Source organism: Hylaeus anthracinus, unplaced genomic scaffold (assembly GCF_026225885.1).
Source record: "Hylaeus anthracinus isolate JK02 unplaced genomic scaffold, UHH_iyHylAnth1.0_haploid 3, whole genome shotgun sequence".
Taxonomy (NCBI): Eukaryota; Metazoa; Arthropoda; class Insecta; order Hymenoptera; family Colletidae; genus Hylaeus; species Hylaeus anthracinus.
In genome coordinates, this window is record NW_026535284.1 from 7,577,459 (window position 1) to 7,596,956 (window position 19,498).

General features: G+C 35.8%; 3 protein-coding genes and 1 long non-coding RNA gene across 9 annotated transcripts in view; 3 read left to right on the top strand and 1 right to left on the bottom strand.

The window, feature by feature from the left end:
- The window catches only part of LOC128893906 (uncharacterized), a 44,503-nt gene extending 33,796 nt beyond the window's left edge, over positions 1-10,707 (top strand). For all 5 annotated transcript variants that reach the window (XM_054155231.1, XM_054155234.1, XM_054155233.1 and 2 more), the window contains exons 4-9: positions 917-1,139; positions 2,170-2,335; positions 2,422-2,700; positions 4,122-4,264; positions 4,418-4,678; positions 5,525-10,707. In XM_054155231.1, coding sequence (XP_054011206.1) covers positions 917-1,139; positions 2,170-2,335; positions 2,422-2,700; positions 4,122-4,264; positions 4,418-4,678; positions 5,525-5,669 — 1,217 coding nt within the window. In that variant the 3' untranslated portion in view covers positions 5,670-10,707. The remainder of the gene's footprint in view (positions 1-916; positions 1,140-2,169; positions 2,336-2,421; positions 2,701-4,121; positions 4,265-4,417; positions 4,679-5,524) is intronic.
- LOC128893936 (uncharacterized) overlaps positions 10,166-19,498 on the bottom strand; it is a 10,426-nt gene continuing 1,093 nt past the window's right edge. The window contains exons 2-5 of one of the 2 annotated variants that reach the window (XR_008461425.1): positions 13,008-13,096; positions 12,331-12,411; positions 12,041-12,249; positions 10,166-11,866 (exon numbers count right to left, since the gene is read on the bottom strand). This is a non-coding gene — a long non-coding RNA (uncharacterized LOC128893936). Of the gene's footprint in view, positions 11,867-12,040; positions 12,250-12,321; positions 12,412-13,007; positions 13,097-19,498 lie in introns of both variants that reach the window. The other variant, XR_008461426.1, reaches the window with a different exon arrangement.
- LOC128893905 (kynurenine/alpha-aminoadipate aminotransferase, mitochondrial-like) lies at positions 11,256-15,400 on the top strand. Its single transcript, XM_054155228.1, has 8 exons — positions 11,256-11,398; positions 11,776-11,941; positions 12,037-12,223; positions 13,039-13,155; positions 13,230-13,553; positions 13,670-13,796; positions 14,762-14,967; positions 15,106-15,400. Exons 1-8 carry the CDS (start codon positions 11,332-11,334, stop codon positions 15,169-15,171), a joined length of 1,260 nt encoding a protein of 419 aa, XP_054011203.1. The 5' UTR covers positions 11,256-11,331; the 3' UTR covers positions 15,172-15,400.
- LOC128893911 (kynurenine/alpha-aminoadipate aminotransferase, mitochondrial-like) lies at positions 15,873-19,249 on the top strand. Its single transcript, XM_054155242.1, has 8 exons — positions 15,873-15,939; positions 16,221-16,386; positions 16,516-16,702; positions 16,976-17,092; positions 17,195-17,518; positions 17,603-17,729; positions 17,982-18,190; positions 18,308-19,249. Exons 1-8 carry the CDS (start codon positions 15,873-15,875, stop codon positions 18,371-18,373), a joined length of 1,263 nt encoding a protein of 420 aa, XP_054011217.1. The 3' UTR covers positions 18,374-19,249.

A 19,498-nucleotide genomic window follows, 5' to 3' on the forward strand; every position in this document is an offset into this window, starting at 1 on the left:
AGAATTAAATTTTGTAAATTCAAGTGGATTCTGTTTGAGAAGAATTACATTTTGCAATTTGTTTATATGAAGATTCAAGTGGATTCTGTTTGAGAAGAATTACATTTTGCAATTTGTTTATATGAAGATTCAAGTGGATTCTGTTTGAGAAGAATTAAATTTTGTAAATTGTTTATATGAAGATTCAAAAGGATTCTGTTTGAGAAGAATTACATTTGTAAATTCAAGTAGATTCTGTTTGGGAAGAATTAAATTTTTTAAATTGTTTATATGAAGATTCAAATGGATTCTGTTTGAGAAGAATTACATTTTGTAAATTCAAATAGATTCTGTTTGAGAAGAATTACATTTTGTAAATTCAAATAGATTCTGTTTGAGAAGAATTAAATTTTGTAAATTCAAATAGATTCTGTTTGAGAAGAATTAAATTTTGTAAATTCAAATAGATTCTGTTTGAGAAGAATTACATTTCTAAATTCAAATGGATTCTGTTTGGGAAGAATTAAATTTTGCAATTACCAAAAAAGTTCTCATACACTTCGTCTTACATTAATCCTAAACCCAACCATCCATGACTTTCCATTCTTTTTTACTTCAACATCGATCTCCATTAATACATAAAGACACTCCACACAATCTACCAAGTATTTTCCAAATTTTAAAATAACTTCAAAAATCATAAAAATATTTGTATCTTATTTCATCTTCCTCAGCTCATCTCGCGGCCTCGCGGTGCTCCAGAATTAATTTTCCTGTGCTTCTTCTGTCTCAAATAATTGGTCTTGAATATTTCAGTTGTCCAGGAAAAGGGCCACTGAAGTTCCCAGTTAACTTTGTAACAGAGACTGAAGCTGGAGTAGCGCGTCTTGACATTGGACGGGAAAACTTAAGGAACGGTTAAACTTGTTTTATTCAGGAATGGGGAGCGTCGTAGGCAGCAACGCGAACGTAAGCAACGTAACGACGAGGAGGATGGACTCGACGACGTTCGTGCCGGAAGCGACGCCGACCCTCAGCGAACGAGAGCAACTCAAAATTGAATTCTACAAAACATACGACGTCATGACTGGGGTCAGAATCGCAGCGACTCTCGGCGGTTTTTTCGGTCTTATGATCCTTCTGCTTGTCTACAAAAGCAGGCAAGTCTGTCGCCTAATCGAAGTCGTTTATACACGTGCTTATTATTTGAATCAATTTTCCACAGACTGTGACTGTAGACTGTATGACGTATAAATACAAATACTGTACAAATATTATTTATCTATAATAGCTATTATATTACATTATATTCATATATATTACATGATATTTGTTATTAATGTTACAATGTAATATTTGTACAGTAGTTTATTAATATTAGTATAAATATTCATTTTATATTATCTATTATTATATTGTCTATTATATATATTGAGGAATTAAATAAGAAACATCAATTTTTGTAAATTGTTTATATGAAGATTCAAAAGGAGTCTCTTTGAGAAGAATTAAATTTTGTAAATTCAAGTGCATTCTGCTTAAGAAGAATTAATTTTTGTAAATTGTTTATATGAAAATATAGGTGGACTTTGTTTAAGAATTAAATTTTCTAAATTGTTTATATGAAGATTCAAGTGCATTCTGTTTGAGAAGAATTACATTTTGTAAATTCAAGTGGATTCTGTTTGAGAAGAATTAAATTTTGTAAATTCAAGTAGATTCTGCTTAAGAAGAATTGATTTTTGTAAATTGTTTATATGAAGATTCAAATGCATTATGTTCAAGAAGAATTAAATTTTGTAAATTGTTTATATGAATATTCAAATGGATTCTGTTTAAGAAGAATTAAATTTTGTAAATTGATAATATGAAGATTCAAGTGCATTCTGTTTAAGAAGAATTACATTTAGTAAATAGTTAATATGAATATTCAAGTGATTTCTGTTTAAGAACTTATATATATATATATATATATATATATATATAATTTTAGTTATATCTATGATATTTATTTACCATGTCTATAATATCCTAATTACAATGTCTCTTCCATCAAACCTTATCTATACGCGTTTAAAAATTGCCTGGTAGTACGGGCTTCCAGTTAACGAGCGCCACATAAAGTAGTTTTACGTAGTTATAAAGCGCGTAGACGAGGGAAAAATATCGAAGTAAATGTGTGTGGCGTAGGTGTAAATCGAGCAAGCAGTTGGAGGATCCAAGACTGACCGCAGCGGCGGCCGCAGCGGTAGCTGAAGCAGAAGCCGAGGAAAGAGCTCTCGCAGTCGCCCTCGACGCCATCGCCAGATTACCACCTAGACCGGACCGGGGTCCCAGAAGGTCTCTTTGCGTCGAGGTCAGTTTACTCTTAAAAAAGTTTCGACTAAAAATCCAAACGAAATCATCCGGTCTAACGATATCATGGTTTCTTTCTTCTTTCAGGTGAGTCAAGCTCATTCCCCGAGAGTCAGTCCACGTTTCTCGTCGGTCGGGGGTGACTACGAGGCCCTGTTGACGGCACCAGCGAAGCAACCGAACCTAACGCTTCCCGAGGAGCAGAGGAGATGCAGCTCGGTGACCTGCAGCAGCACTGGTAGTAGTTACCTCGAGAGGAGAGGATCTGCGATGCCGGTGCCATGTCTGCCCCTTCATCCTACGTTTTCAACGAAACACGCTGCCCACGACGAACCCTGGGACCTTTATTATCCCATTGATATTCAGGTAGAATTACTTCTTCGAACGAAGCAACCATAGCTGGTATAACTGGCTGTCTAGGGCCTAGAAACTTGGTTGCGAATGGATGAGATTCGATGAGAAAAAATATTAGGTTGTCCAGAAAGTTCGTGGCAATTTCTAAGAAAAATTCAAAGGCGTATGATATACAGGATGTTCAAAAGAAAGCATTCAATATTTATATGGTGTATAGGGCGCACTGTACCGAGTAAAAAAGCTTTAGTAAACGTAGGTCCAAAGATCTACCGTTTCTGGGATACGTATAAACATTTGTATAAACATTTTTGTTTGGTAGTATCATGATCGACTTGCTACTGGGTTTTCGATATTTGTAGAAGATTTTATAGAATAATGGGAACATTCAGAACGCAATTTATAAACACTGACATAAACATCGCATGCGATGGAAGCAAGTAAGTCAATCATGATACTAGCAAACAAAAATGTTTATATCTCAGAAACGGTTCACCTTTGGACCTATGTTTACTAAAGCTCTTTTACTCAGTACAGTGTGCCCTATACACCATATAAATGTTAAATGCTTTTGTTTTTTGAACACCCTGTTTATACATGTATTTATTGAATTGCACAGGTGCCATTTTGTTCCACAACCTTTTCACCTTTTAAAGGATGTATAAATGTTATTTGTTTTCAACCATTCCGATATATTCAGACCTGTAACACTTGCCAAAAATCGACATGGACTTTCCGGACAACCCAATATTTAAAATCGATGTTCCGACCTCCTCAGGTTTGGATATCAGGATGTTCTTCAGGGTAGTATCTAGAAACCTTTCTTAAAGGTTTGCCACAAACGTCCATTATTTTTAATCGAATTTGCATCCCGCAATAATCTTTAATAATTAAAATATATATTATTGGGGGATGCATGATTTGTAATTAAAGAGGATACACGTTTGACGAAGTATATATTTATTAATCCTTTGCACTGGAGACTTCGTTTTCTGGTATCTATCAGCAACTCGAGATGCTTTCTTAGCATTCTATTGTCACGAATGCTAAGCTTAGATTAATTTGCTTAAATCGAGATTAATTTCCTTAATTTGAGATATGAGAATCAGGTCATCTTCGCCTCAACGACAATCATGTTATTGAACGTTTCGAGTTCCGAAGAAATTAAACCTAAAGGTCACCTCTCGAGTGGAAAGGGTTGATTTTTATTCAACTGACAAAGAGTAGAAAGTTCATTTTTATTCTCGTGAATATTACTCTGGTCAGCTTTAAAATTTAGTCGAACGTAGTTGAACGTAGTTGAACCTGATTCAGATTTTGAAGAAGTAAAAAGAAAAAAGAAAAACACCGTCGTGGAATAAGGTCGAGTTCTGAACCGACTTTTCGTTGAATGGGAAGTTATGATGTCGATAGTATTTAGAAGGATTCGTCGACAGGTAATCCAACCAACCCCAGAGCTTTCTCCATGCACAAGCGAGGCAGGTCTTTATGCGAACGAAGTCTTGCTTGCTGGAACCACTGGTAAAAGGGCGCCGTTGGCTTCCATGGGCAGTGTCGATCCTCCGGAACCAGACTCAAGGTTAGCGATTGGCTTCATCCTTCGTTAATGAAAGAAAACCACTGTTTGGAAACGTACGAACCCTCTCTACATCTATCCAAAAAATTCGTCTAACAAATTAAACTACTAGGCTCGTATAGAACTTTGTGATTTTAATCATTTTATTCGTCGCAGGTCACTCGGTTCCGACTCGGTCTTCCTGAGAAACGACGAGCACGACGAAGAGTGCCTCGACACAGAGGACGAGGTGTCCGGGTTCTCGACCGACTCCGAAGCACCTGGGCCCAGCTGTCGACGGTTCCTCCGAGTCCCATCCAAGAAGAAGGAACCCGTCGAAAAGTGGGACGGTTGCGCTGGATGCATTCCAAGACGACGACCAGGAGGGAAACCTTGTCAAGCTTGTCACAGCATCAGCACACCTGTTGAAACATCCAGGTACAAGCACTGTTTAAGCTCACCCCAATTCCACCAATGATCGTTTCAATAACAAACCCTCTGGGAGAACAAGCATCACTGAACAGGCCTTGCTTGGCTCGTTGTATACAAATTGAAGACAGTCGTTGCCATTTATTTACTATTATACTTAATCGATGACGAGAGGCACAAGTTAAATCGATTTAAATAGATTCACGGGATGAAACGATACTTGTATATTATATCATGCAAACTCTGCGAGTTTTCTTTATAGTTATCTTAGCAAATAAGAAAAAGATAAGATAAATACATATATATAAGTTTAAAGTGCAAGCACACAATAATTTATACTGAAAGATATTAAGTAAAGTTATTTTCAAACAGTATGTTTAACCAATTAAGTTTATAGTTTATATATATACTATAATATTTTATATACTAATTTTATATACTATAAAAGATTTATACTGAAAGATATTAAGTAAAGTTATTTTCAGACATTATATGTCAACTAAGTTTATAGTTTATAGCTCTGTAAGAGATAATTAACTAGTAAGAAAATTTTTGGACTATGCCATGCACTCATCAAATAAACCACTGAACTGAACTGAACGAATGCGCAGCTACCTAGAGTCTGGAGCGGTAGTTAGGAAGTAGCGGGTATAGACTCAGAGTAATATCATTTTTCTTAAAATAACAGCCTATGTTACTCCAGAGAAAGCAAGGAAGCTACTATTAAAATTTATTATGAATCGGTTAAATAGTTAGGAAGATATAAGATACGATAAGATCAGGGCCAAGTTTTGCTCGTTTCCCAGTAAAGAAAACGAGAGTGGACGCTAAGTGTTATTATTGGCATGTCGACAGGTCTCAAACAGTCTCGACGAGCACCAGCAGCCAGAGTAGCCTCGGTTCTCCACCGTGTTCACCAGCCATCGAGCTCAGGCACAGACCACCGCCGGCGCCGCTACCATCGAGTCCGCCCGCCTGGTCCCAAGAAACGCTCTTTTAGTTGTTTAAAACATTCGCCCGAAAGCTTTCAGGGAAAGGGCCAGTAATCGCACAAAAGCATCCCTTCCGAAGAGAACGAGAACGAAGGTGGAGGAAACTAGGAAACTTAGGAATGGAAGCTAAGGAAGCTAATGGAAACTAGGAATGGAAAGGCTTGGAGGATGGATAAACTATGAGTCAGAATCGCTGACGTTGTCATTCAATATTGAAAAGGATGCACCGAGGGAGAATAATGACAACGGAAATGTGAGAATAGTAATAGAAATCTGATATTTGTTAACCCTTTGCGCTCGACGACCAACAACACTGCGTATCTACGTTCACTTCGATTGGTCTCGATGTACAGTGGGTGTAGAATGTATTCGTACACCGATCAATTTCCCAAAAAACTTTTCTGTGAAATTGTAGTTTCTTAACTTGTTTTTTTTTATAATCAATGATATTGTACATATTCTCGGAAGTCTCTAAGATAGGTATAGTCCAAACAACATTTACTAGTTAATATAATTTGTGAAATTAACACAAAAAAATGTGAAAAGTGGGTAAAAGTATAGAAGCAATAAGTATTTGTACGATTCTTATGACGAACCATTTACAGTAGAGTTTGTAACATAAACACATTCGTTTATTGCTCCGTACGAATTAGAAAACATCAAATTTCCAGTAAAGTACTTTTAAAAACGGCTTTTTAATAGAGGAATTGAAGAAGATCCCACTTCGAATAACTAATAATTTAGTTAATTTAACGCTCAGAAGAGTAGCAATAATTATAAAATCAAAAGGAAATCCCATGAAGGAAGTATTATATACTTGTAAATTAATGTAAATTTCTTTTTTTTTTCAACGAAATTTTAAAAATTAAACAGTTGTACGAATACTTATTGCTTCAATATTTCTATCGATTAATTGTTTTTTTCTTTGTTAGTTTCGTAACTTACATAAATAGCTATTTTTTTTGTATTCTATCTATTCTAGAGATTTCCGAGTATATGTAGAATGTCATTGTTTATAAAAAATAAATTGATAAATTACAATTTTACATACTTTTTTTGGAAATTGATCGGTGTACGAATACTTTCTACACCCACTGTATGTATCCATTTTAATCTCAAATTCGTTAGAACTTTGGGACTTACGCTGCTCTTGAATCATTGAGACCGTGTCGTCGCGTGCGATAATTGAGGTTTAAGATGTTTTTCTCGCGAGAGTAAAAAGATGGTGAACTATTGGGTACCGCACTGCGTTAAAGAGCGTTGGCTCTTTAAGGGAAAACCGTGTGGAGAACCGTTTGAGTTTTCTGCCACAGTTGTCGAATGTGTGTAGAAGACATCTTTATCGCTGTTTCAAAGTTCACCATTTAATAGGGTCGCCTTCCAGTCGCCTCTCGAGTGCAAAGGGTTAAATAGGAATCAGAAGAAAAGATGACAACGTGTAGTAAGAAGCATATGGAAAACGAGACGAAGAAGTGAAGAGATTCATGTGAATTAACGAATTTCAACAGAATGATAGGAAGAGCTACGGGACGATGGGTTAAAGTTGTGAACAGAGGAAGAAGGTGGAGGAATAAATAAATTTTCGAACTAACGGAAAACGAACTTCGATAGGAGAGAAGACCTGAAGCGTCAACGGAAACGTAATTAGGTATAGAGACTAGTAGAAGAAATACAAATACCGAAAATTATGCAGATAAATAAGCAGAAAATGATTCGTAAGGAGTTAAGTCCAGTTCTCGCGTAAAGAACAACAAAAAAAAAAAGCGACGTTAAACAGAAAATAAGTGTATAATGTATCAAAAAAAAAAAAGAAAAAAAAACTTTCGCGAGAGAAATAAACGCGGAGGAGGGGTCGTAGTTAACCCGAAGAGCGGAACGATTGATGGAAATGCCAAAAAAGTTTGTATAGTAACTTCTAAGATAAAAGAAAAAAAAGATATAAATGCGAAGTAAATGCTAACAGAGTAAATAATCGTTGAACGAACTGTTGTAAAAAGAAGAAACCGGTAGCGTTACCATAGTTATACTGTAAATAACAGAGCAGAGAAAAGAAAAAATATATGAACTCGGACTTCCTCTCTTTCGTATTCGAGAAAGGGCGAAGTGACGTAATTATGTTTGTATCGCGTTAGAGGAAAAATCAAAACTTTTAAAAAGACGTTGATCTAGCTGTGCGTGTAAAAAACAAACAAAACAGAAATATATGACAGATACCTCGTCTTCTCGTTATAAAATTTTTTTTTGTACTATGATGTATCTATGTATGTACGTATGATATGCGCAATTAAAGGTAAACAACAACAACAACAAAAAAAAGAGAATTTAGATTATAATCAAGTCGATGAACTTGACGGTAATGAAACTACGAAAATTAAACGATTAATTGTTTGCGACGCTGACGGAGTTATTTCTGAATTTAGTAGTCGAATCGTTTCGCGCGTAAATACTTTTACAAAGGAATAAAAATTGTTACGGAGACGATCAATTTCAGATGTTTCACGTTTAGTTAGAAGATGTTTCTTTCCGCCGGTTGGAAGCGTCTCGCTTTGTTAGCTCGGCGAATCAGTCTTCTTCCGAACTATTCGAGTTGTACAAAGTGTCTTGTTATTCCTCGGAGTTTTTCTTTTCTTTCTTGGCCAGTTTCGTTTCTCGATTCTTAACTTTCGCGCGCTTAAATCGATGATTCGATTGATTTAACGACGCTTCGATGACTGCCAATTGTTAAAAGCGGCAATCCTCTTTGTGTATGCGTGCATGTCTCTCGTATGCGTGTGTGTGCGCGCGCACGTGTTTGTGTGTGTATGGGTCGCGCGCACGCACTCATGTATAGAAAACTAGAAAATCGAAGCCAAATATTAATAGAGTTGTCAATTTTTCCATTGATCGGGACGCGTTTACGATTTTCAATGATTTCGATACCTAGGTTGCGAATAGGAACGTTGACACTTTTTATACATTTTCTAACGTATACAGGGTGTCCCGTGTTAAGTTGTACAAAACCTGTTTCATCGGAAAGTGATGCAGATATCGACTCCATTTTTATTATAGTTAACACGTACACTGTCAGACTGATACTCTTGAAAATTTCTACCTCGATTTCATTTTCTTTACAGACTTTTGGAAACTGCGTAATGAAACGTTTATTTTTGTATTTAGTTCTGTAACTTCATCAAAATTCGAGTATTTCATTTAAATTCATTTTCTATGACACTTAACTTTCAGAGAATATAGTTTTCGTTTTTCAGTGAAAACCACTGTCACCCGTATATGGGTGACGTGGCGATCAACGTGTTAAACGATACAGAGGGAGGAGAACATTTTTCGTGGAACAAAATTTGTTGACGCCAAAGGGGAAGTTCCTTAGAATTCCACTCAAAGAAATTTAGGGAACCACTCTAACAGTCGTTCAACAAAAATTTGTCGTCCCCTAAAAAATTAGACCCCCTTATATTTAATTGTAAAGAAAAATGAATTTTACAACTTCGTCACTTTCTAAGAAACCAATCTGTAACACTTTCAACGGTACACCCTGTATATTACTAAGAATTTACTTTCCGTAAATCGGAGTCCACCGCAGAGAAAACCCTCCTCTTTTTTACTTCATACAGTGAGTGTAGAATGTATTCGTACACCGATCAATTTCCCAAAAAACTTTTCTGTGAAATTGTAGTTTCTTAACTTGTTTTTTTTTTATAATCAATGATATTGTACATATTCTCGGAAGTCTCTAAGATAGATATAGTCCAAACAACATTTACTACTTAATATAATTTGTGAAATTAACGCAAAAAACTGCGAAAAGTGGGTGAAAGTATAGAAGCAATAAGTATTTGTACGATTCTTATGACGAATCATTTACGGTAGAGTTTGTAACGTAAACTCATTAGTTTTTTGCTCCGTACGAATTAGAAAACATCAAATTTCCTGTAAAGTACTTATAAAAATGGCTCTAATAGAGCCATTCTAATTGAATGGTTAGAAGAGTTACAATAATTATAAAATCAAAAAGTAAATCCCACGAAGTATTAATTATTGTAATTTAAGTATTGTAAATATTATAAATTAATGTAAATTTCGTTGTTTCTTTATGAAGTTTTAAAAATTTAACAATTGTACGAATACTTATTGCTCCTGTATTTCTGTCGATTCAGAGTTTTGTCTTGATAATTTCGCAACTTATATAAATAGCTAATTTTCTTTTGTTGTACTGTATTTATTCTAGAAATTTCCAAGAGTATGTAGAATATGCTTGTTTATAAAAAAATAAGTTAACCAATCGAATACGAATACTTTCTACGCCCACTGTAAGTGTTATTTTAATTGAAAAATCGTTTGCTCTAAGAATTTTAAGTGGCAATGACGATCAGCGTTAATGTAGTTATAGCGTTCGACACTGAATTCAGTCCGTATTTTTGTTATTAATTTATTGTGTTTGTATGTATCTTCTTGTTCCAAATGCAAATTGTAGTTGATGTTTATTCGTGAATGGCGTCGATTAAGTCGGTTCTTTTTTTTTTTTTGTATTTTGTTACTTTATTTAATGTTTCATTCGATAGCGACCACCGGTGTTTGCATTTTTATATCGCGGTATATCGAGAAAGGAAATCTGCGTAAACGCGGACCCGGTTAAACGTTTAACAATCACGTTACAACGCGAAAAACTTCTCTCGGTGCCTTTCCGCCGGATTTTCTTCCGTTATCATTTAGATGACGATTCATCGCAGCGATCACGAGAAACTGAAACAATAAAATTACGTTGTCTACCGAATTGTTGTCATCGTAATCGTAACAAAACAGGAGAAAGTTTATCCAGAGTAAAATGGAGGAGGAAACGAATGATTAAAAATAAAGGCGAGGAGAAGAATGGTTAAAATTTGCGAATTAGATCAGAGATGATAGTCGAAGTAGAAATACGACGAGAACAATAATCGAATTTATGATTATGATGATGTTCGTGATCGCGTAAAACCTCCATCGCTCTTTCGTATTGTTTTAAACAAATCTTTCCTGATGTACGAACAATAAAACTTTCACCGTTTCCTACTATCATTTTCTTTCATGGCGCCTCCCTCTCGCTAAGCTTTTCTTTCCTAAAGAGAATCCTCTGGGAATTTATTTAAGAAATAAATCTCGTTCGCTGCTCGAGAACGTGTAATTCGATTATTAATGTTTATAAATGTAAACGCGGGACAAAGAAGTAGCGTTAAACAATGTTTGCATAACGAACAGTGGAATCAACAAACGCTTCTCAGAGTAGATCACTTTTATTAAGAGGAACTGTTTACAATGAATTATATTGATAACGATGACTTCACGACAGCTTAAAATGATAAGTAGTATCTTTGATAAACACGGATCCGTTTATATCGCTCTCGAATGGTACATAGTCTGTCAGATACTTGTCGAGAAGCTCGAGTGTTAATTCGGAATTAATCGTTCTCTGAAACTTTGTTAAATTAATTTCTGATACTTCGTGGCGTGAAGCTGGAAAATCTAGTAATACATCAGCGCATTAAACTATTGTTATACAAATTAACGAAGACCTCAGGTTTTTAAAGAGTTTGTGAATATTTAATAGAATAACATCGATCAAAGTAGAAGATATTGTCGAATGAATTAATAGAAAATACTTGAAAAGCAACCGGTGTTTGGTGAACAACAAATAATAAAATGGACTTTGCAAAATTCGTCACTGCAGTCTCAAATAGACGAAAATCCAGCATTCTCCGGAAATGGGGTAAGAATGATTTCCTTGTGTATACTTTTCTCTATCTCTATCGTTATCTTAATATCTAACAATGTTAACAAAGCAACCTTGAGTTTCAGTATTGGATATTTCAATTGAATTAAATAGCTTCTGAAGTTACCACTGGTTCACACTTTCAAAGGAACACTGTTTAAATAAATAATAATCAAACTGGGGATATTTATCTATTCAAGAATATTCAAGAAAAATAAAATATAAATATAAAAATTAAAAGCGAACAAAGAAAATAAAATACATGTTACGCTATAATTCAATTTAAATTTCTGTTCATCTGTTCATTTGTATATATAAGAATATGAATATGTATAAACATGGACAGTCTATTTATAATTTCCTATGCATTGCAGCATTAGAGTTCATGAAGAGGCCTAAATCCGTGAGCCTGGCCAACGGGATGCCCAACGCCGAGACGTTTCCCTTTGAGGAGCTCTCTGTGACCTACAAAGATGGTACCACGGTGAAATTAGTAGGCAACGAGCTGTCTTTGTCGCTTCAGTATGGTCCATCTCAAGGGTAACTATTTATAAAAATAATACTTCTCCCAAAACCATCTAAAACTCCACGATTTCCTTCTGCACTATTTTGCTAATTAAATAATTTGTATCCAGTTACCTGCCACTCATGAAGAAGATACGAGAGTTCCAGGAACACTGGCATACCATAAACTACCCTAACTGGGACGTGCACATCACTTCGGGATCAATGGATGCTTGCAGCAAGGTCTTCGAGATGACCTTGGAACCTGGAGATGCCATGATGGCTCAAGTACCTACTTACAACGGAATCACCAATGCTGTAAAGTTTGTTTTCCTTTCAGCACCCTGTATTGTAAACAAAATAGATTAAGAAAAACGTATTTGGTTGTAGAGCTCTTCACTGGTACTTGAGCATACTTAGAGCACCTGGCCAAGTGGAGTAGTCGAGTTACACAGTTCTGCACCCACTTTCGTCCTTGAATATATTTTGCATCTGTGTGGGCCAATCTACAAATAAAATAATATTTTCTTTAGTATTCGGTTTAATATTTTAGTGGGTGTTTGTTCTAGTTTCATTTGTTGTTGTAAGATATATCTTCTCTATAGAGGGTGTGGTAAATGTTTTGGAAGAGGGTGCACCTGGTAATTGATCAGACATTTTGATCAGATACTTAAATGCTCTTCTTTAATATGTAATTATTTATCTTGTCTATTTCTTGTGAACTATTGTCTAATTTCATTATTATTAGACTGCGGATCTTTATGCATTTATAGAAAATTTGTACGTGCAAGAACCTACAAAATCCAAACAATATGCAAGAATATAAAAAAGATTGAGAGTAAAATTCATATTATAATATTTGCAGAGTAAAATAAATTTCTATTTAGGTTCAATTTTTGTAGCCACAAAGACTTTATTTTGCATAAAGATCCACAGTCAAATTATTATATTCAATTAGAATTAGAATTAGAATAGAAATTATAATTTCTAGCGCCATAACTAATTCTAGCAGAAAAATATTCAAATAAGAGCAGGGATGCCAGAAAAATACTCGAAGGAGTTAATTGAATATCTAAGTAACTATTTTATGCTTCACACTTACCAATATTAATTATTTTCTCTTTCTTTTTCAGCTCGCACCCCTGATGCCAGAATTCATTGGAATCAAACAAGATGGGGATGGAGTAATCCCTGAAGAGATAAAAAGAATTTGCGAGGAAAGATTGCGCGATAAGAAACCAATGCCGAAGGTAGAATTAAGCGATTTGTAAATAATTGAGTGCTAAGAATAGACAATTTGTAAGTTTCTCTAAAAACATTGCAGATCCTGTACGTGAATCCCACAGGAGCGAATCCAACAGGCACAGTTCTTCCCACCTCTCGCAAGAAGAAGATCTACGAGCTAAGCCAGAAATACGATTTCCTGATCGTCGAGGATGATCCTTACTACTTCCTTCATTTCCTCGATGAAAGACCAAAGTCCTTCCTCGAGTTCGACACGGAAGGTCGTGTGATACGTTTGGACTCCTTCAGTAAAATTCTCAGCGCGGGACTCCGTTTAGGTGTGGTCACGGCGCACGAGGAACTCGTCAAGAAATTAGTTTTGCATACCGAGACGACGACTATCCATGCTTCCTCTTTATCTCAGGTATATTTAACAACCGCTCGAAGACGAATCCGATCCTTCGTGGTAAACCAGCTGTCGTAAAACCAAGCGTCTAAACCAGCAATTCGTTGATCGATGGCTCTATCGATTGTTTGCAGATGCTGCTGTACAAATTATTGGAAACGTGGGATACGGAAACGTTGCACAAACACTTCGATGATGTTCAAAGATTTTATCGTGAAAGACGTGACATTATGCTGGCCTCGATCCAAAAGCATCTTGCAGGTACTTCAGCTTTGCTTTGGACCTTCCTCTAATCGTGCTGTTGGCTTAGAAATAGAAGATGCTAACGCTAAACATCCCGCAGCTGGTCGGTGACTGTTTTCTTTTAAAAATACTTTTGGATAGTTTCTCGTATGAGATATGTAAATTATGTACGATCGTTTTACTTGTTAATTTAGTTTGTTTAGTGTAGAAACAAGCTGAGTATTTTTGCATTTCAATGCCAAGTATATTTGCATTCGATGAAGGTGTTTTTAATGTTAGTTATTTGTACAAATAAAATGTTGGTAGGTTCAGTGTTAACCCTTTGCACTGGAGGCATCTTTTTCTGGTTTCTACCAATAACTCGAATGCTAAGCTTAGATTTACTTGGAAGCTGTAGCCGGATTCGTGATCGCAAACTAATTTGAGATTTTACTGCACCTTATACTGACCTTTACTGCACTGACAATCATTTTATTGACACTTCGAGTTCCAAAGAAATGAAACCTAAACAAACATTATTGTTGGTTGATTTACTGCGTAAAACCTAGTGGTGACCAAGAGTCACCTCTCGATTGCAAAGGGTTAATAGTAAAATATCACTTAGTGTTTTCCTGCAATTATTCTTTAGAACCTAAACTAATTTATACATAACTTATTTTTCTCGTACATGATTCTTTACAAGTCCATTTTTAAAGTTACCAAGTACCCAGATTGAGTTGCAGATGAGTCTAAACTGAATCAGTACTGAAGTAGTAATTGGCTCTTTTGAGTGGATGTACAGAAAGGATTTAAGAACATATTAGAAGATGTTTTACCAAAATAAGGGTTGCTAACTTATTTTTAGAAAGAGTCCTCAATAAGATATCAGCAATCTAGGACTTCTTCGTTATAATTCTCTATCAAACTGTGTATCCACTTTGCCGAGTCGATTATTATTTCCGAGTGATTCTTTCTTTTGTTTAAACGAAGAAATGATCTCGTAGATTTAGGAGAATGGAACATCCCAAAAGGTGGAATGTTCTTTTGGGTAAAAGTGAATAAATTGGAGGACGTGATGGACCTGGCAGTGAACAAGTGTGCCTCTGAGGGAGTTTTCCTTATCCCTGGTAACGCGTTCAACTACAATCTTGAAAAATCTCAGTATCTTCGACTCAGCTATAGTTCCTCAACCGCAGAAGAAATAGAGAAGGTCATTATAATATCGCTCATTATAATCTTATCGTATATAATTCATAGCTTTCTGTATAATCTTCATCTCTTTGCTATCGTTAGGTTTTTTCTTAAAAATAATTCGATACCGTAAAATAATAAAGTTTATGATTTTCAGGCGATCTGTACTTTGGCAAAGTTGATGCGCGAAGAGGTGGAAGGAAAGACCGGAGCACGAGTTTAAAAATGCCCAGTATCGTAAACTATATTATTTATTGGCGTCTATAATTAATTGTATTTAAACATCCGAAGTAAACAAAATTTCATAAACTGTCAAGGCTAGCGAAGAACATTGGAATAAAAGCAAGGGACGTGTAAAGTCGGTCTTCCTTGCATTTTAAATTTTTATAAAAATTGTACGAGTCCTCTACTGTGTATAAATGAGTGATAAACGTTTATTTTTACCATTTGCCTTAATCCTGTTTACATAGATCAGTCGGTATACTATTGCTTAACTCTAAATTGACGATAATAATCTTGGAGGAGATTAACTTGGAGAAACTAATAGTTCATGATTAACTCGACTACTTTTAATAAAAAAAAAAACTATTCCATCTTCTGCAAACTCATCTGCAAGTCATGCTTGTATTTTCCTTAGATAACTGAACAGTGATATTAATTTGATATATCCAGAAAAGTGTCCATCGTGTCCATAGATTACAAAGTGTTGTTGCATCATTTTGATACACTCCATTTATGCTGTGTTCATGTTTATGTGAAATAAATCATTTCATCAGTCATGGATAATGTATTTAAACGTGTCCATACCAGTCGCCGCGTCCTAAACCAAAAGCGACGAGAAAACAAAGTGGAATAGTGAGTGAATAGCGAGTGAGCTGAAATCAAAAATCAACATCAGTTAATTGGTTAATTGAGGAATTAATAATGGACGTCTCAAAATTCATCACTGACGTCGCCAGTAGACGGAAGTCTAGCATTCTTCAGCAATGGTGTAAGACTAATAATTAAATAATTGGATAATTTTCATTCCTGACGCCGGAAACTTTAGTATTCTGAGTTTCAACCGTTTTAAATTGAAGTAATTTCTGAAGTAATCACTGCTTAAACCTACAAATGTACTAGTTTAAATGTATCGTGAAATAAGTTCTGAAGTAAAAACAGCTTAAACCTAAAATTACATTAGTTTAAATCTATCATGATACAACTTCTGAAGTAATCATTCCTTACACCTGATGTTACACTAGCTTAAACCTACAATATTTTCCCTTGCAGCCACAAAAGCCTCGAGTAAAGCTTCCTCAATAAACTTCGCCATTGGAATGCCAAACGCAGACACATTTCCTATGGAAGAGATTACAGTGACATACAACGATGGCACCAAAGTGAAATTAGTAGGCCAAGAGTTGTCTCAATCGCTTCAATATGGCCCTTGCCAGGGGTAATTATTCATAAAACTAATACTTCTCCTAAAAGAATATTTCCTGATGGCTTCTGAATTCTAAGAAAACAGCTCCTTTATTTTCTCTCATTTATTTTCCTCTATTTCTGATGGAATAATCTGTTGTAGTCACCTGCCACTGCAAAAGAAGATACGAGAGTTTCAAGAGTACTGGCATAAACCAAAGTACCCTGATTGGGACATACACATAATATCAGGATCGTTGGATGGATGCACCAAGGTTTTCGAAATGACCCTGGAACCTGGGGATCCTGTGATGGTTCAAGTACCGACGTATACCGGAATCCTCCATGCGGTAATTTCTATTTTTCATGCACGATTTTCCGTTGAAAAATTACAGTATTGTACTAACATTGTACAGTGTTGTCACTCTAAGTTAAGGTTAGATAGTCTAAGGATAGTGTAAGGTTAAATTAAGAAATCAAAGTGTACAAGAGGTAAAAGAAAGGGGAGTAGTACGAGTTACTGTACAAAAATGCAATACTACACTTTGAACTGAATTTACACTTCACGCATCACACTGAATATTACATTTTGATTCTGAATATTAATTTTTGTTTCTTCTTAGCTTGGACCTCTGGTACCAGACTTTATTGGTATCAGGCAGGACGACGATGGAATAATCCCTGAAGAGATAACCAGAGTTTTTGAAGAGAGATTGCGTGATAAAAGACCATTGCCTAAAGTAGGTTAATTAGATCTTGAATATATCAGACGTGGAATATTCATAAATACGTATCTCCATCCTTTCATCAAATACTTCATTACTATTCCTTAAATATCGCAGGTCATCTATGTGAATCCTACAGGAGCGAATCCAACAGGCACAGTTCTTCCCAACTCTCGCAAGAAGAAGATCTACGAGCTAAGCCAGAAATACGATTTCTTAATTCTCGAAGACGACGCCTTCTTCTTCCTTCATTTCCTCGACGAAAGACCAAAGTCCTTCCTGGAGTTTGACACAAAAGGTCGCGTGATACGTTTCGATTCCTTCAGTAAAATATTCAGCGCTGGACTCCGACTAGGCGTTGTCACAGCTCATCGTGGATTTATCGAGAAATTGATCGCACACGCGGAGGTAACGTCCGTGCATGCCGCTTCTCTGTCTCAGGTATATTTAATAATTTCTCGAGAATCCTTCTTGGAAAACAAACCATCGTAATTTGTTGTCGATCGTTTTGTCGGTTGTTCGCAGATGCTGTTGTACAAATTCTTGGAAACGCGGGATATGGAAACGTTGCAACAACACTTTGATACTATTCGAAGGTTTTATCGTGAAAGGCGTGACATTATGTTGGCCATCATCCAAAAGCATCTAGCAGGTACTTCCGACAGAGGCTTCTGTCTTTAATTGTACTATTGGCTTAGAAATAGACTATGTTAACCCTAAGTCCACCACAGCTGGTTAAATGACTATGTAATACAAGCATATTTTAAATAGCCTCAAAGAGAACAATTTTTTAAGAAAAATAGCGTTCGAAATGAAGCTTACTAAATTAGCCGTACTGGAATGTCTTTTAGATTCCAATATGAACAAGCTAATTATTGTTGACTAATTATTATTGATGTTCTAGGATTAGTAGAATATGTAATACCGAAAGGTGGAATGTTCGTTTGGATGAAAGTGATCGGACTGGACGATGTAATGGATTTGGCAGCGAACAAATGTTCTTCTCGCGATGTACTTTTTCTACCTGGCCATGCACACAACTATGATCTATCACAACCTGATCAATATATTAGGCTTAGCTATACTAACACAAGTGCGGAAGAAATGGAGAAGGTTTTTATTCTTTATATTGCTTCGATTTTATTTGAATTTTTTAAGTATTTTATACTAAATTTAGATTTAGATTTCGGATTTAACCATAGAAGTAATGGTAGAATTTGTGTTTTGCAGGGGATCTCTATTCTGGCAAAGATGCTACGAGAAGAGATTAACGAAAAGACTAGAAGGAAGTCTTAATATTTCGGAGATCAAATAGTGTTAATTTTCTTCTGTTGGCTTAATTAAATACATAATGGTTTTATAAGAATTAAATAATATATATATAAGAATTAAATAATGATATATACAATATAGTTGGATACGATACAAGCGGTGAATCATAAATCTTGATTTATAATTTGTTTATAATAAATATGTCACTGCCAATGGTTGCCGCATGAAAGGGGTACCTCTGCTCCTACGAGATGATAACCGAACCGACAAGTAGGCTAGTATCGGTTGCCGCATACAGGGGTAGCTTAGCGCCTACGAGAAGGCAACCGGACCGACATACCAGCTAACACAGGATGCCGCATGACAGGGGTACCTCAGCGCCTACAGTGTAGCAACAGGGACTACAAACAAACTAACTTCGGTTGACATCTAACAGGGGCATACTCGCGCTTACTTGATGACAACTAACATTTCGTTCGCCTATCGTTCAGGCCGCGTCGATCATCGGTAAGTGACACTAATTTTTCGTACATATTTGGACACCTACTAAAACCTTCAAACATCCTTTAAGAACTCTTGAAACCTTTTAACATCTAATACGTTCTAACATTTCCTGACAACTTCTGACACCCCCTAACACATTCCACATATTCTACTAGCTCATAACACTTCCTGACATCACCTGCAACATCCTAACACCACCTAATATCTCCTAATCCTGATATCGAAATATAAAATCCTGTCGAAATTAAAAATTGTACCACCTCTTCGCATATCATGTTATCCTGATACAAAAAGGTAAGTTTCGAGACAAATATAAAAATTGTGTCACCTCTTCGAGTCCCGTATTCGCCTGATACAAAAAGGTAAGTTTTAAGGTAGGTAAGTAACAATCCGACATTTCTCGTCACCATTTTGAGCTGGGAAATTTGCAACATTGTTGAACTTAACCCTGCTCAAAACTTAAACAATGTTGCAAATGGCTTCCCCAAAACTTCAACAATGTTGCAAAGTCAACCATGTTGCAAATCGCTCCTTTCAGAACTTCGACAATGTTGTAAATCATTTCTCCCGATACTTCCACAATGTTGCAAACCCAACGATGTTGCAAATCGCATCTCCCGAAACTTCCACAATGTTGCAAACCCA

Coding starts and splice junctions, on each gene's coding strand:
- LOC128893905 (XM_054155228.1), top strand. CDS start 11,332: ATGGACTTTGCAAAATTCGTCACTGCAGTCTCAAATAGACGAAAATCC. Junction 12,224..13,038: donor ACAACGGAATCACCAATGCT/GTAAAGTTTGTT, acceptor TTTCTTTTTCAG/CTCGCACCCCTGATGCCAGA. Junction 14,968..15,105: donor CCGCAGAAGAAATAGAGAAG/GTCATTATAATA, acceptor TATGATTTTCAG/GCGATCTGTACTTTGGCAAA.
- LOC128893911 (XM_054155242.1), top strand. CDS start 15,873: ATGGACGTCTCAAAATTCATCACTGACGTCGCCAGTAGACGGAAGTCT. Junction 17,093..17,194: donor ATAAAAGACCATTGCCTAAA/GTAGGTTAATTA, acceptor TAAATATCGCAG/GTCATCTATGTGAATCCTAC. Junction 17,519..17,602: donor ATGCCGCTTCTCTGTCTCAG/GTATATTTAATA, acceptor GGTTGTTCGCAG/ATGCTGTTGTACAAATTCTT.